The sequence below is a fragment of the Synchiropus splendidus genome, chromosome 8, assembly GCF_027744825.2.
Source record: "Synchiropus splendidus isolate RoL2022-P1 chromosome 8, RoL_Sspl_1.0, whole genome shotgun sequence".
In the NCBI taxonomy this organism is placed as follows: domain Eukaryota; kingdom Metazoa; phylum Chordata; class Actinopteri; order Syngnathiformes; family Callionymidae; genus Synchiropus; species Synchiropus splendidus.
Genome location: NC_071341.1, coordinates 10,600,304 through 10,615,339, shown reverse-complemented (window position 1 = coordinate 10,615,339; position 15,036 = coordinate 10,600,304). Strand labels below are relative to the sequence as shown.

Genomic DNA, 15,036 nt, shown 5'->3' with positions numbered 1-15,036 from the left:
ACCCTTCTCTTCAGGCTTGAATGTTTGTTGAGAACCAACCGTCTTCACTCCCATGTTGTAATGTATTGATGTTGGGAAAGTGGACTTTGGCTTCCTATAGTGACGTCAGCGTTGCTTGGTTTTAACATCTGTAGTGACCATTTGCCAGCTGACTGAGAGTAACTCTTTCCTCAGCAGTCAAGATGCCTTAATGGCACCTGAATTTCGTGGGAATTTTTGACATCTTTGAACATATTTAGCTGATCTGATTACCCTGTTCCCAGATTCCAGAAAAAAATGTCTTTCTTCTGGCTAAAAGTTCCATTAAAAACATAGAACCCAGTGAGATAAGCCAAAACAGTCTGCAAATATTTATATTATCCCTTTTTGAGTCGCAATGATAAATCTGTTTGTCGGCATAGAGGCAAACATGAGCATTAGGGTTATAACGTTTCTGTCGTGGCTGATAAATGATCGTCGAACGAGAGAGTGTTCAAGCTATTATCACATTCCCCCAGTCCATTTACTTAAATCATACATTGAACGGCAATTTGTTTTCTAATTCCTTAGAATATTCAGTCATTTTCTCCAATAACAATCACAGAAATTGTCGTCTCTGGTCTCATAAAATGTGCTGAAGTGAGTCCAAATTTGATGATTATAAAAGATGAAAAGGGGCTTCATTGACACTTGGCTGTTTCACTTGAATTAATTCAACTTGCTCTTGAAGCTGTGTCTTAAACTTGGCTGCCAAACATGAGTCAGCCTGCAGGCTGGTCTGGCCATTACCAAAACACATCAGATTTTACCCGGGTGGTGTCTTGGCTTCTTTCAAAAGTTTCGTGGAATCTGCTTTATGTTTGGTGTGATGCTTGCAGCTGTGAAACCACATCTGGAGAGAGGTCTGGCTGAGAACAACAACACTGTTCAGCTTGGTCAGTCTGTATGTGGTTTGGTGACACCACGGGCCATTAAAGGAAGGGTGTGTGTACAAGGTCATTTCTGTCAGTGGTGTGCAAAATGTTTGAAAATAAAATGTTGGAATTATTTCTTTTTTCCCCACAAAATCATGCTCCAGTTAACAGAATACATGTGTATGAATGAGAAAGTCGGGTAAAAATAAAGAAAATAAAAAATGAAGGCTCAACTGTCCAGGGTGTGAGAAAGAGGGGAAGAAGTGGGTGCAGGCAGGATGGAGTCATTGGAGAAAAGTGTCAGGTGTGATGTGCGACAAAAGGGTGTCGCCAAGGATGAAAGGGAAAGTGTACAAAACGGTGGTCAGGCCAGCAATGTTGTATGGTTTGGAAACAGTGGCACTGAGGAAAAGACAGGAGGCAGAGATGAAGATGCTGAGCTTCTCTCTGGGAGTGAGCAGGATGGATAGGATCAGGAAGCAGTATATCAGAGGCACAGCACATGTGGTCAGGTGTTTAGGAGACAAAGTCAGAGAGGCTAGATGGAGATGGTGTGGACATGTACAGAGGAGAGAGAGCCAGTACATTGGTAGGAAGATGTTGAGGTTGGAACTGCCAGGCAGAAGGTGGAGAGGAAGGCCAAAGAGGAGGTTTATGGAGGTGGTGAAGGAGGACATGAGGTTTGTAGGTTTGAGAGAAGAGGAAGCAGAGGACAGGGTGAGATGGAGGAAGATGATCCACTGTGGCCACCCCTGAAGGGAGAAGTCCAAAGAGAAAGAAGAAAAAGAAGTACCCCAGTTACTCAGTAGAGTATGTAGAAATACTTATTTTATTCATTGTTAAACAAAACAGGTTGAAGAGCACCGTCTGAATGCCAATGTTAGTGATCACTGTTGGCACTCTGTAGTCAGACAAGCGCTTGTGTTACGTAAACTTTTACAAGTTCAAGCGAAGTGCTAGAGAACAACCATGATGCTGAGCCATTGTCTGGTTGCAGTCCATTACCATTGTGACTGAACTAAGCAAGTCATCAAACAATTGCCCAAAACAGAGAGCGTGATTAACCAAATGATTGGGAACTGAATCTCTTCATTGTTGCAAAGCTTCTTCTGCTAGTTTCCTTCTGGATTCTGCGATTTCCCTGAGGTTCTTCGCTCTAATTGACACATTTATATTGTCGAGGCGTACGGTCAGAACATTGAAATGTTTGGCACAGATGTCAGCCAGAGAGCTTTCACGAGCGCGAGCCAATCGCAGTGGTTCGTAAATGTTAATCATCATTTTGCAGCAGGTTGAACAACAAAACGCCTCATGTCACTGTTCTTCAATGATGACTGCATTTGCTGCAATGACTGCACGCACCTGCGGTGCAGCCTTTGAATGTCGGGTCACCTTTCACTCTACAGTGCAGCTTATTGAGTTAAGAAATTCAAGTAAATAAAAACAATCTGAGTTTATACTTTTCCACAGTATCTTCCTATCTTCCATCATTTTTAATCTTGAGCCCTGAACCCCATGAAAAGAAACCTTAAAAATGTAAATTTGTGATGAGCATTTTTATTTGTTGGGTAAAGATAATCTATACTGACAGCTTTTTTTTGGATTCATCATCGCTTATTTAATATTTGTGAAAGCAAATACGGCTCAAACAATCCCTGAAACTAATATGAGAATTGTCCCATCCAGATCAAAAGAAAACCCGAGGATCTTCTGTATTACATGATGCATATTTTGCCTGAACCACCCAACAGCGCTGGCCAAGTTTACTCTTCTCTAGCTGCACGATAACAATCTCAGAGCTGATCCAGTGCAGCAGCCCAGGGTGAGATGTAAACACTTTCCCGCTGAACAAAGATCCATTGTAGCAATAGCAGCCCACATGTGAAGTGTAATTTCCCATCATGATGCACCAAATACGCCAGAAACCAACAACAGCTGTGTCAGTGGTCATAGTCGGCTTAATCAGTTCACCATGATGCCACTAGTTTAAATAATGTGGTTCATCTGAGGGAACGGATGCTGGAAGTCTCAGATGTGACATCATGCACATTGGTCCGGAGCAAAATTTACCACAGGATCATCTCTGTTGGTCTGCAGAGGATCTGCTTGTGATGCCTTCAGTCACCTCAAATTATGATGCTGTTATTATTATTAGAGTTATTAATACTAGTCACTACACTCACCCATGATCCCAAGATCTAGTTATTGAAGCTCGGAATGAGAAGTCAGAGTTGCACTACTTTTGCATCTTGAAGATCAGTTAGGTAACGTAGTGAAGTAGATCGAAAAACTAGTCCAGAGCATTAGTGAGCTTAGTTTTCGGTGGTGACTGTGCTCAGGTTTTCAGTTTGATTCTGCTGACTTCCTAAATTGCAACAGTGAATAATAGTGATACTGCATGCAGTGATGTGCTGATGAGGCTTCATGAAACTGTGCTGTGGGTTTAACAATGATGTGAGGTTTTACTGAAATGCTTGTTCAAATCCAAAGATTTTAGGTCAGAAAGTGACATCTAGTGGTGCTGAAAATGTGGACACTGTTCCATGAAGCCTTATTAGCCCATCACTACTAATGAAGTTTCATGAAGCAGTGTTGGTGTGCCTGGTTCAAAAATATTGCGAGGTTTCATTGAAATAGTTTAAGATTGCAGTGCCATCTCGTGTCCTCTGAAAAATAAGTCACTCCTTCATGAAGCCTTATCAACCCATCAGTGTCCATATAGTGGTGGGCTGCTGAGGCTTCATGAAACAGTGTCCTAATTGTCGGTGCTCCGTAGGTAGCGCCATAAACGATTGACATAATGTGAGGTTTCATTGAAAGGATTGTTTTTAAAAAGTTTCATACGTGTGCACAATGCACTTGTGATGAATGGTTCAAAAATAGACTGAGCATAAGCATGTTGGCCTCCATGATTTGACTTTATTTCCCAGTGAGACAAGTCAGATTCATGTTTACAATGTTTTATAATCAGGTGAAAACTGCCTGAATTAAACAGCTAAAGTTGTGTTGATGCCTGTGTGAGGAATGGCAAACACTAATGAGACATAAACCAGCAAGAGAGAAGCAAAAAACACGAATGACTTTCACCGTCACCATGAAGAAGCAGTGTGATTTGTGTGTCTTGGAAGGCAAACTCTATTTGAAGTGGTGCGAGCGGCGGGTCTGTCACGTTTCTGTCTGACAGAGTTATGGATTTGGCTTGAAAATGAGCTTAAAAATGTATCGCTCCACTTCGACCTTGTTCCCTCACAAATGCAGGACATACCAGGGCAAAAGTGTTTCGAAGTGAAAGCCAACATTGGGCCCAATATTGTTGGAAGCATGCATCTTGTGATTAAGCGTCTCATTCTGAACAGTTCTAGCATCAGTCAAATGTGTTTTTTCTTTTGAGTGTGTGAGTGATAACTCTATATCATGACCCATTTCCCCATTATTTGTCAAAGTGTGCTGCCATTTGGGAGACATACTCACACAACTTCACCTTAGGCATAAATGGAAGACACGAATTATTGAATAAAAAGCACTAATATCTTAACCTTTGAAAGTACAAACTCGGTATTCACATGTGCTTGTTTAGCCTACCTCATCCACATTGCAGTCAAATGATGTCACCTAAAACAAGAACTATTATTTTTACCCAACAGGACAGTTTAGCTTTAACTGGCCAACACAAAAACCTAACCTATTACAACATCGGTGAGACATGAGCTCCAGCTAGCAAGACTTCCTATTGCAAGCAGTAAGTAGATGCACATGTCATTAATATTGCTCAGAAGGCAGTTATTTGGATGATTTTTATGAATAGCACTAAAAAAAACCAATGTCATCCCTGTCTTTTTCGATCAAGCTGCCCTCCAAAAATGTTGTCCTGGGTTGTTGCCTGGTTCGCCAGTGCCTTAAACCACTCCTCAACCTCTTGGGGTTGGAACGGATGTCTGAAAGGATCCAGTCCTGCAGTGAGTCCAACACCCAGCCACACACCAACACTTCAGTCTGACAGCCTGTGCTGTGACCATATGGTGTTTTGTATTCACTTTCAATGTGTTTGTAATTGATGTTTAATAGAGGTAGTTTAGGTTTATATTCATTCACTTTATGGCCTGCTGTGATGTGGGTGTGTCGCTGTACTCGTGTCTGTCTCTCGCTCTGTCTTACATTCCACTGATGTTCTGATCCAGTCTGATCGAGTTCAGTCATTCCCGTAAAAACAATGTTAGCTTCCAATACCTCACCATCGTGATAGGCTTGGCATTAGGTTGGCTATCGGTAAAAACTGGACCAGACTAATGGTGAAGACGGATGCCAAGTTTATAGCTTATTCAGTACAGGTTTGAATCATTATTACTAGTCCGGTTGACCTGATTCAAAACCTGTGCTGCATGATGACTCTCACAAACTTTATAGCTTATTCAATATGGTGATATTCATTTTTATTAAAGCTCACATCTCACAAGCACCTGACCAATCGTAACAAAGGAGGTGTGTCCCAGAAGAGCAGAAGGCCCAGTTGGAGCAGATCAAAATTTATGGTGTATTGTATAAAGGTACTTTTCAGTGTTATATGGAGGTTTGCGTTTGATGATGATGTGTGTGTTAGTACAGCGCAATAACATTGTTTTTTTTTTTCATTTTAGAATTTAGATTTTGTAAATACATGGCTCAGGACAGTTGGATTCTTTGGTGTCTATGGTTGTCAGACTCAAATCCAGCAGCTCTTGGCATCAGCCATAAGGAAGGCGACGCTAAGGCACGAAAAAGTCCGCTTCAAAAGAATTATCCAAAAGAAATCAACAGGAAAATCCCGGAATGTGTGTCACTGTTTTCAACCCTGTTCCTGTTTTGTGTTACTTTTCATTGCTCAATGTAGTTGTCGAAGTACTGTGAACATTCCTGCTCGATATTAATTCCTCATTAATGTGTATGAGGTGCTGCTTTAGGGACACGACCAATGCTCTCCCACAAGAGCTCAGGTTGCAGTGCTAACAGTTGCAACAATGTCCCTGGAAAGCCAGTGCAAACTGGCCTTGTGAAAGGCTGAGGATGAGAAAGATCACGCTATGGCATGGCGGCGAGGAATGCTCTTCCTCAGTTCCAGTCTTGACTGCTGCAGATAAGTATGCGCTATGTCCATACAAATGTTTGGCAGACAGTTCAATCCTTTTTGGATGAGCATGGCGAGTGTGGGGGGACGTCTCTCTCTTTCCTCCCTCCCACTGTCTCTCGCTCTTTGTCTCCTTCTCTCTCTCTGCTGGCAACAGTGTGGATACTGTTGGCAGGAGTGACCAGAATAAAAACAGCAACACCAGACCGAGAGAGAGGGGAAAGAGCAAAGTGATGCGTTGAAGCAGAGTTGCTCCCCTCTTAACTACATCAAATATATTTTCCTTTTTTTCTCACACTCTCTCTCTGATTTTTCCCTCCAAAACCCATAGACATTTTGTTTTTGGAGGGAATAAAACCAGCTGATCTGGAGTGGGGTGGTGCTTTCTGGAGCGAGATGGCTAACAGAAACTTTCTGTTGCTCGTCTGTGGACTCTTCTTCATAGCTCTGATTCATCCCTCTCAACAAGGAGGTGAGTACAGTAGAAGGTACGGTGCTCCGTCTGGCAATGACCCGGAACAGGTGCAACCTTGTTGCTTCTATTTCAGCCTGAATAAGCCAGTTTAAAGCGAGAAAAAAATACTATACTGGTGGTTTATTTGTATCTGTTAGACAATATTCTGCAACATTTCTTGCAGCTAAACCCTCTTTCTTGTGTTGTGAATGTGAATGAGTGAAAAAAAATCAAATTTGAATGGGAGAAAACATTTCATAAAATAGAGAAAATATTCAACATTAAACCTGCAATTGTTTAATTTCATTGCCTCTTGCAAAAACACAATTCTTCCCTCTACATGTAGCAAAGAAACAGCATTGTCCAGTCATAAGCAATAATTTCAGAAATGCGACAACATAAGAATGCACCTTCAATTGCTTCTGCCTGTCCAGTGATCTGCTCAATATAAAGGAACAACTTGCATCCATCTGAGTTGAAGCTGATAATCTGACGCAGACTCAAGTAGAAAAGGTGGCCACCTCGCCAAAATCATTTACCCTGTCAGTTTTTCTTTTCTTCTGTCCGAGAAGCTTTGAATTCTTCACTGTGTGGCTGGCTGAGAGTCCCTGATCTCTTTAGTCCTTAACTGTGAAACATGTTACACATCTGGGACGAGGCATGCCGGACCCAGCTTCATTTTCCTCCTTTTAATTTTTTGCGAAAATAACGGTTACAGCTGTTTCAGTGGCTTATCTTCTGGTGTGCTCTTTAGATGCTTCACTTCTGGATGGTTGGAACAGTTCGTCCTTAATAAACTTGACTCTTCCAAGATGTTTTGTTGGCTTCCATCTTACTGACGTCTGAGGTCATGCAGAGGTGCACCTCGGATCCTTCATAATCTATAATAACTGTTTTGTTTCTCTTCATTTGTCTATATAATAGCAGGTATACCTCTCCAGAGGTTGAGTCAAAAAGTATCTAAGGAGCCAACTTGAAGTCAATCTGGAATACATCTGTAATGGTTTCGGGCTGTTACATCCAAATCTGTCTCGATGCTTTCCAACTTTTAAAAAAAGCGCTCTGGTCAAAGGGTCAATTATTTGTATGTATTACAAACTTCATCATCTGAGAATCACCAAACATGATGGTTATGTTGACCAGACTCACAGCACATGAGCTACGTTGTGCAAGTCCATGCTGACAGGAGCAATTCAGTAATGGTCCTAGGGGACGGCTCTGGAAAGTATTTGTCGTCTTGTTTTGGTTCCCTGTGTTAGCAGATTTCACCACACAGGAAGGAGAAGACTCTTTTTATATAAATAACTGAATCTCTTCTATCAATCAATGACATGGGAGCCATTAAGGGTCAGCAAAGATGAGACTCAGTCATCTGAGACATTAGGCGTATTCATCACTGCGCTAGTAAATGTCAGGGAGACGTGTAGAACCCCACTCTGCTATTGAAACTATCACGTTTTATTGATATGCGCAGCCTCACCAGCCACCCAGGGACAGGGGGCCTAAGTCGATGCTTTCTCTATGGACAGAGTTAAAACAGCAGAAAATGAAGATTTCTTCATGAAATTGTCGCAAAACTGTCTTGATTCCTTGATTGATTCCAGTTTTTTACACCAAAAGAGAGTCAAGTTCAAGCAAAACAGATCAGATTTCAGTGAGTAAACATGTCTTGGAGGGTCCATAAGGTATTTGCTGAGGAGCTAAGGATGATCCAGGATTATGAATATCATAAAAAAGCTTGCTGATTTTGATCCTACCTGTTCAGAAACATATTACATTCTACGTAAATGTTGCAGCCTGGCGTCCTGGTCTCAGAAAAGGCGGTTTCTGTTCCAATTTCGCCCATTGCTGACCAACGATTATGATCATCTTCATAATATTTCAAATTCACAAGACGATTCTTAGGTGTGGGGGGTGTTTGCAGTGAATCCAAATGTTCAATATATATGACCGAAAACTTGGCCGATCGTTCCCAACTCGAACTGGAATGGAATCTAGCCAATCAGGAAAGAGAGTCGAGTTTGCTGCCGCCCTCACCTGGTCCGTTCCTTCAGGAACTATAGTTCTGTGAGCAGCGGTCTGGTTCATGCCACTGAGTTTTTCTGAAGTTTCTTTCTGTATTTATCCTTTAAAACAAAAGCCACCACGCCTCCAAACCCAGATAAATGTATGTGATCTGTCGCCCTGTTGTGATGCTTCCCCTTCATTCTGTCATGAGTGATCAAGAGAGATTTCTGGCTTGTGTGCTGCGCTGCATTGAGATTATCAGAGCGCACCACAGACTCAACGATCAACGCCTGACTTTTTTTTTAATGGGGTCCTTGACGGAAACAAAAATGCTCTCAAAAATCCTAGGAAAAAATGTATATGTGTGGGGCCTCCTTTAGCCTTGCATAAATCTCTTTACTCCCTTTGCACTAACTGACCTTTAAGGTATAATTTATAGAACTTACTTAAGTTATTTCAGCAATTTGTTTGGTACTTATATGCAACAAATATTTCACTGTTTAAAAAGAAAACAGAATGGTATTTTATAAAATTGAAGTTGATGATCTAAACAATATGATCATATAGAGGTAAATGTAAGTGGACTAGAGTTGATCTGAGTTTTTCGAACTGAACTTAATCGTAGCACATTGGTTTGGAAATCCTGAGGGACTTTTGACTCGAGAGCCTTTACTTTAAAGCATCAAATGATGTTGCTGGCCAGATGTTCTCACTGGCTGATGTTAGTGGGACATACCTGTGATGGATGAAGTGGACTTCAAGTTGGCATTTGACATAGCAGCCTGATGCACTTTGTGCATTTGTAACTGTGGATCAGCCAAAAGCAGTAGAGTGGCTAATGCTAACTATCTCATTTGACTCCACATACAGTATATAACATTGCTCTGATCATGACAGATGACTGCTCACTTCTGAGGAAGGAAAAGACAAACAGTGTTGCAAACCTTGGATCAACAGAAACATTTCTTTCCTCAACATTTGGAGCCATCAAAAAGAGGTTGTGTAAATTCTCAGGTACCAAATCATCCTTCTTATCAGGGTTTCTATAAATACCTAGCGGTGGATGTTGAGCTACAAACTTGTTTGACTTTTGCTCAGGTTGCGGATGAATGTCGAGCTCACATCTCCCAATCAGATGTTTGGTCTGTGGTCAACTGTTGCCAAGTTTTAAACAAAGAAGCACATTAAGAGAGTTGAAATTTTCCAGCCTCTGCAAACTGCTCTCAACAGACTCTCAGACGTTTCCCTGTGGCCTGACAATCTGAAATGGCTCCTGTCAGCCATGCCCTTGCTCACAAGCAACATGCAAATCCAATGTAAATATTTCTCCATTTTGTTTTATATTCAACACCAAAAATGTAACATGCTGATGAGGCAAAATGGTCATTAATTGAGGTTTTAATTTGAGACGACTGCGGTGAGAACGGTTCATGCTGCTGTTTGTTTCGGCAGGGTAAAGGTGGTGTAAACATGGCGCCCGCTAGCCCCTGGCAACAGGGAGTATGCCTAAAACAAATCGTGTGTTTCAGCTACACAATGATTGCAGAACATGTTGTGTTCCACGAAACACATGCTGATCGGAATGATGATGTAGAGATTGCGCCATCGTTGCCATCTTTTTTTTTTTTTTGTCTCTCTTCCAGGGGTTTATCCCAAATCATATTCCAGATCTGAAACATTGTGGGAGCAGAACAGTTTCAACCGCAAGTTGGTATTGTCTGCTGCCTCTGTAAATATGTGCTGCTAATGTAACATTAACATATGACGTGACATTCAGGTGCTTTTAAAGTGTACATTTTAATGATTAGATTTATTAATCATAATAATAAAAATTGAACAACAAATCCATTTTAATGATCTGTGCTTTTTCAGAGAGATGCCCAGGTGTGCTGTAGCCAATTATCAGGCCGTCTTTTTTAAAAAAATAATAATTTTCCTGCAAATTGCACCAAGCTTTATCCTGGAAAGTTTGACTCCAAAGCATCACTTTGGAATACTTCAATTGCTATATACTATATAGTGTATATATATATATATATATATATATATATATATATATATATATATATATATATATATATATATACACACACAACAGAAAAGCACTCAGATAGCACCTACTGGCTACTAAAGAATCCTTTAAAATAAAATCCTGGATCCAGGCGGCTCCAAATTGAATTATTTGTTCCTATTTCCTAATATTACACTGAAAGTTTCATCCAAATCTGTCCATAACTTTTCAAGTCATTTTGAACACAGACAAACAAGCCTCCTTTGATGTCAGGCAACTCATTAATTCTAGTCCTTTAATGTTTCGACTGTGTACTCACAAGGGGCCGCCAACGCTCGTGCACAATTGTGGGTTGTGCACGTGTGCTACACTGGGTGTTTTAGGTCTGGTGGTGGGGTCAGGACTGTAGACTGTTGGTCTCCTACCACCCAAGCCAATGGACCTAAAGCATTCACCTCATGCATCTGCTTCCTAGTATAGGTGGTCCAATGCTGCAACTGCCTTCTTTCCTCTTTTTCTTGTATAGTTTGGTGGATATTTTGGCTTCAATCTGTGTGTTTGAATTTGAAAAGTTCAAGAAAAAAATGAAATTGAAAACAAGATTGGCGCAGATGAGCGATCCATGATCAGTCAAGCATCTGGAATCTTGTTTGTGTTTTGATGAAGTCAATAACTCTTCCAGAGATAAGTCGCTGAATTATCCAAAGTCAACAAAAGTTGACACGCAAAATAAGTCCAAGTCCCGTCTACATCTGTGAGTGTGGTCATTATGTAAAGTGTCTGCAGTTTTTCAGATTCATCGTATCTGTTTTCCAGCTCTTTGAGTGTGTTCCGCTTTGATTTATGAGTTCTGTGACAATAGCCACATTTAAATCATTTTCTCCGGGACTGGGGTGTCGGTGACAGAGAGCAAAATAATACGAAAAAACATAGCTGCTGCTTTTCCAGGAGTTTTCTGGAAAGGTTGGACATGACAGAGGTAAAGAGTTTGTCTTAAATCTGCCGTTGAAAGTGGAGACTTAATCACGTGTCGGGGCGGTTTATGTGGAATAAACACCTTATTACTCCATAACCTGTTCTATTTGAGGAATGAAAAGCAGCAGTCATGATTTTTAATGTAGCAGAAACCCTTGGAGAAACCATGTGGAACCGCATGCTTCGCGAGTGCAAACAGCGGCGCGCGCCTCGTGTGCCAAGCGGGTTGTTTCACCACCCAACAGTGTTTATTAATGAGCGAATGAGCAAATCCAGTTGGAGGGGTTGTAGAAATGTCACATGACTCACTGGCTTCGGTACATGAAGTCAACTAAACAATCGCAACTGCAATTAGGAAGAGAGCGATTTCAGGGAAACGCTCTTGGCAACAGCATATCAACTAAGGATTTACAATTCTTAACCTTTTCTGTTTGTAATAAAGACACACTTGAGTGGACTAAACCAGACCATAAGAGCCAATAAAGCCTCTCTGCAAAGACCGATCTGATGATACATTTTCATTCAGCGCGGATCCTCCAATCATCAAAGTCACCCATGAAATATTTCACCACTTAATACCTTGATCCAGGACAAAACATGAGACCAAACTAAACTTCCAAGATACTAGATACCAACTAATCCGCCTGTCAGATTGTGTCGGGATGCTTCAATTCATGAAAATTCCAAACAAGAGTCAGTTTATACCACACATGAACATTATCTTATCTGTTGGACGCCCTGTTCATATGATGTAATGTCTCCGTGGTCTTGTGCTGTCAAAGGATGATAGCAAGTGGAAATTTCAAGAGATCATGTTTTCTCACATCGTGGACAAGAGGCCCTCGGTTTCTTGGGTTGGTCAACTTTATTAAAAAAAGTCGAGGAAAAAGGCAATATCGTGCCAGACTTGAGCAAAGTGCGGCCCACTTCAGCAGTAAATGCAACATGTTCTTGTTTAAAGACTAAAATTTTCTTCCTTTCATTGGCCATTTTTTTTTTGTTATTTTTCTTGTTCCTCAAAATACATTGACGTAATACTGAAAATATATTTTGAAATAAATTGCCTTTTTATCTTTTATCCCTAGATGATTTATATTCAAATTATGTGCATATACAATGAAATATTTCAATAGGTTCTATCTTCTTAGCTTCATTTTGTCCTTGTAACATCAGTATATATTTGGGTATTTTTCCGTCATGTTTTGCAGTCATTGCTGTCTTTCTTTTGATGATGGCCCCCCACAACCGTTACAGTTTCTAATGTGGCCCTTGAGGAAATTAAGTTGCCCACCTCTGTATAATGCAATAAAAAATGGACATGTTCAGGATTAAGTCGTGAGCTGTTTGTGGTGCTGCAACTACTGGTGGGCGGATCAGTGTCATATTCAGAGATCGGCAGGTGGCGCTCAAAGTTTAAATAGGGTTTCATTGGACTGGTTATTGAAATCCAAAGATTTTAGTGATAAAAGTGTCATCTAGTGGGCTCTGAAAATGAGAACACTGCTTCTTGACCCGCCACAAGTTGTAATACAACACTGAAATATAACACTGTGGACGTTCCTTTCTCTGTAACATAGGATTATTATTAATAAAAATCAAGCTTAAAATGCTCATGAATTTTATTTGATTTTGTTTTTGGTTTGTTCTTGTTCTTTCTCGAGGAAAAAATAAATATATATTTCTAGTGTACCAACCGGTTGACCTCCAATCAGATGCGACCTCAGTGAACTCACAGCCGTCCAGGTCTGCAATACAAATTCCTGAGTGAAGGAAACCTGGCAAAAGACTAGACCCTCTAACACCCTCTTCCCACTGCGGCCTGCATGGCAGACAGGAAATCCTCCTTTTGATTGTGAAATGAAGTGAGAAGTTACGACCATCGCCCAACCCTTCAGAAGCCTGCCACATACAAAATGACAGTGTTATTTTACCAATATCTATTTTACAAATTACTGTCAACTGAATTACAGTTAGTCAATTCAACTCTGACATACAAGAACTTTGCTCATCTGTGACGTGGCAGGAGCAAAGTAACTGCAAACTTTCAAAGGTGTTTTGAGTCAGTTCCTCGCAGCTGAACAAAGCAGGACATTTACATGCGCAATTAAACCTAGCTTGAAGAGAGACATGCAAAATTGCTGTCGGGAAAAAGGCGCTTGAGAGTGTCAGGATATTTTCTAAACAAGAGTGGACACTAATCGTTCGTAACGCTCTAGCAACCGAAGTTCGGAAAGTAAAGTGTCGTCCAAGTGCTTTTCTAATCAGCAAATGGACGGCTAGTCCATGTGGTTTAAGTTAATAGGCTCTGTAACTCACACAAGTGGTTCAACTAAAAACTTGTTTCACCCTCAAACTTCACTCTGCGTTTTTTACCGCGTTAAACACTACAGTTTATCAGTTCCAAATCTGTTGGTCGTCCTAGAAAAGTCATTTGTGTCTTCACTTTTTCATTGCTGTTGTTCACTGGAGGCCGCGGCGTTTTGGATCCAGAAAGCTATCTCAGGGGTACAGTGAGCTCCAGCCAAAAATTAGACACAAACAGTGACTGGGGGGATGAAGCTGGGGGTTTTTCGGTGTTGTCCACAGTTCCGAAGCAATTTGTGACTGAAGGGTTCCAAATGCAATACCTCATCAGAATGAAAACAACTGGAATATTCTACTAATCTGCAAGGCTTTTATTTTTTATTTCTGCAGCTCTTTGCAACACGTTGTGTCATGACCATCAGTGCTGCGAGCACATCAAGGACAGACCTCTCTGTCTGGGTCATGCATCCTGAACGCGTCTGTCTAATGAATGGTGTCACTGTTTGGAAATGCTCCTTGAAGTTGCCGGGATGAGGTAAAAACCTGTGTCGGTCTTAGGGAGTAATCTGTTTTTCCTGTTTTTTGTCCAGGGGTTTATGTGCCACCTGTTACAGGGGTAGGACCAGGGGCTGCGGGACCTGGAACTGGATTCCTTCCAGGTAATAAAGTCCTTGTTGTCTTCATCAACAGGTTCAAATTTAATCTGGAACAACAACAACCTCTGCACTTGAATGACCTACTCATGGAAGGTTTGGTCAGGTTTACCAGGGGTTTGACTCATGACGCCTTGTAAATTATTTTATTTATAGAAGTGTCAGAAATGACAAATGACCAAGGAAATGACATGCTTTGACCCACTTGTGTTACGTACCTCATGGATTTTAGCTCTTCGGAAACAGTTATTTATGAACAAAACCTTCGAGCTGAACTTTGGTTTCCTCCTTTTTTTTGGTTCAGTCAATGCAGCAAATGATTTACAGAATGTGAAACAATAAGCTGGCCAGAAAAAACCTTCCCATTAGTTATGATTAGAACATATTGCGTCGACCTGGATGATCTCACTTGGCATTGTGAAGACACGAAGTCGACGTCCAAATCATGAAAAGCATTGCACTTCATCGGTTCTGTGTTGGAGATATAAAGTGTAATTACCCGGTCTGAAGAGTTTTTAATGGTTATAGATGGAAGAACCTGTTAGTTGAACAACTTAGTTCCACTCACTTTTTTTCTCTTAAAGCCTGTCTCTTATCTCTTTTCTCTGCACTTATCTGTTATTATTTTATTATTATTT

General features: G+C 40.9%; 1 protein-coding gene across 9 annotated transcripts in view; it reads left to right on the top strand.

The window, feature by feature from the left end:
* The first annotated feature begins 6,165 nt into the window (after positions 1 to 6,165).
* elna (elastin a) overlaps positions 6,166 to 15,036 on the top strand; it is a 46,677-nt gene continuing 37,806 nt past the window's right edge. For all 9 annotated transcript variants that reach the window (XM_053872452.1, XM_053872451.1, XM_053872448.1 and 6 more), the window contains exons 1-2: positions 6,166 to 6,466; positions 14,336 to 14,404. In XM_053872452.1, the coding sequence (XP_053728427.1) occupies positions 6,391 to 6,466; positions 14,336 to 14,404 (145 nt within the window). In that variant the 5' untranslated portion in view covers positions 6,166 to 6,390. The remainder of the gene's footprint in view (positions 6,467 to 14,335; positions 14,405 to 15,036) is intronic.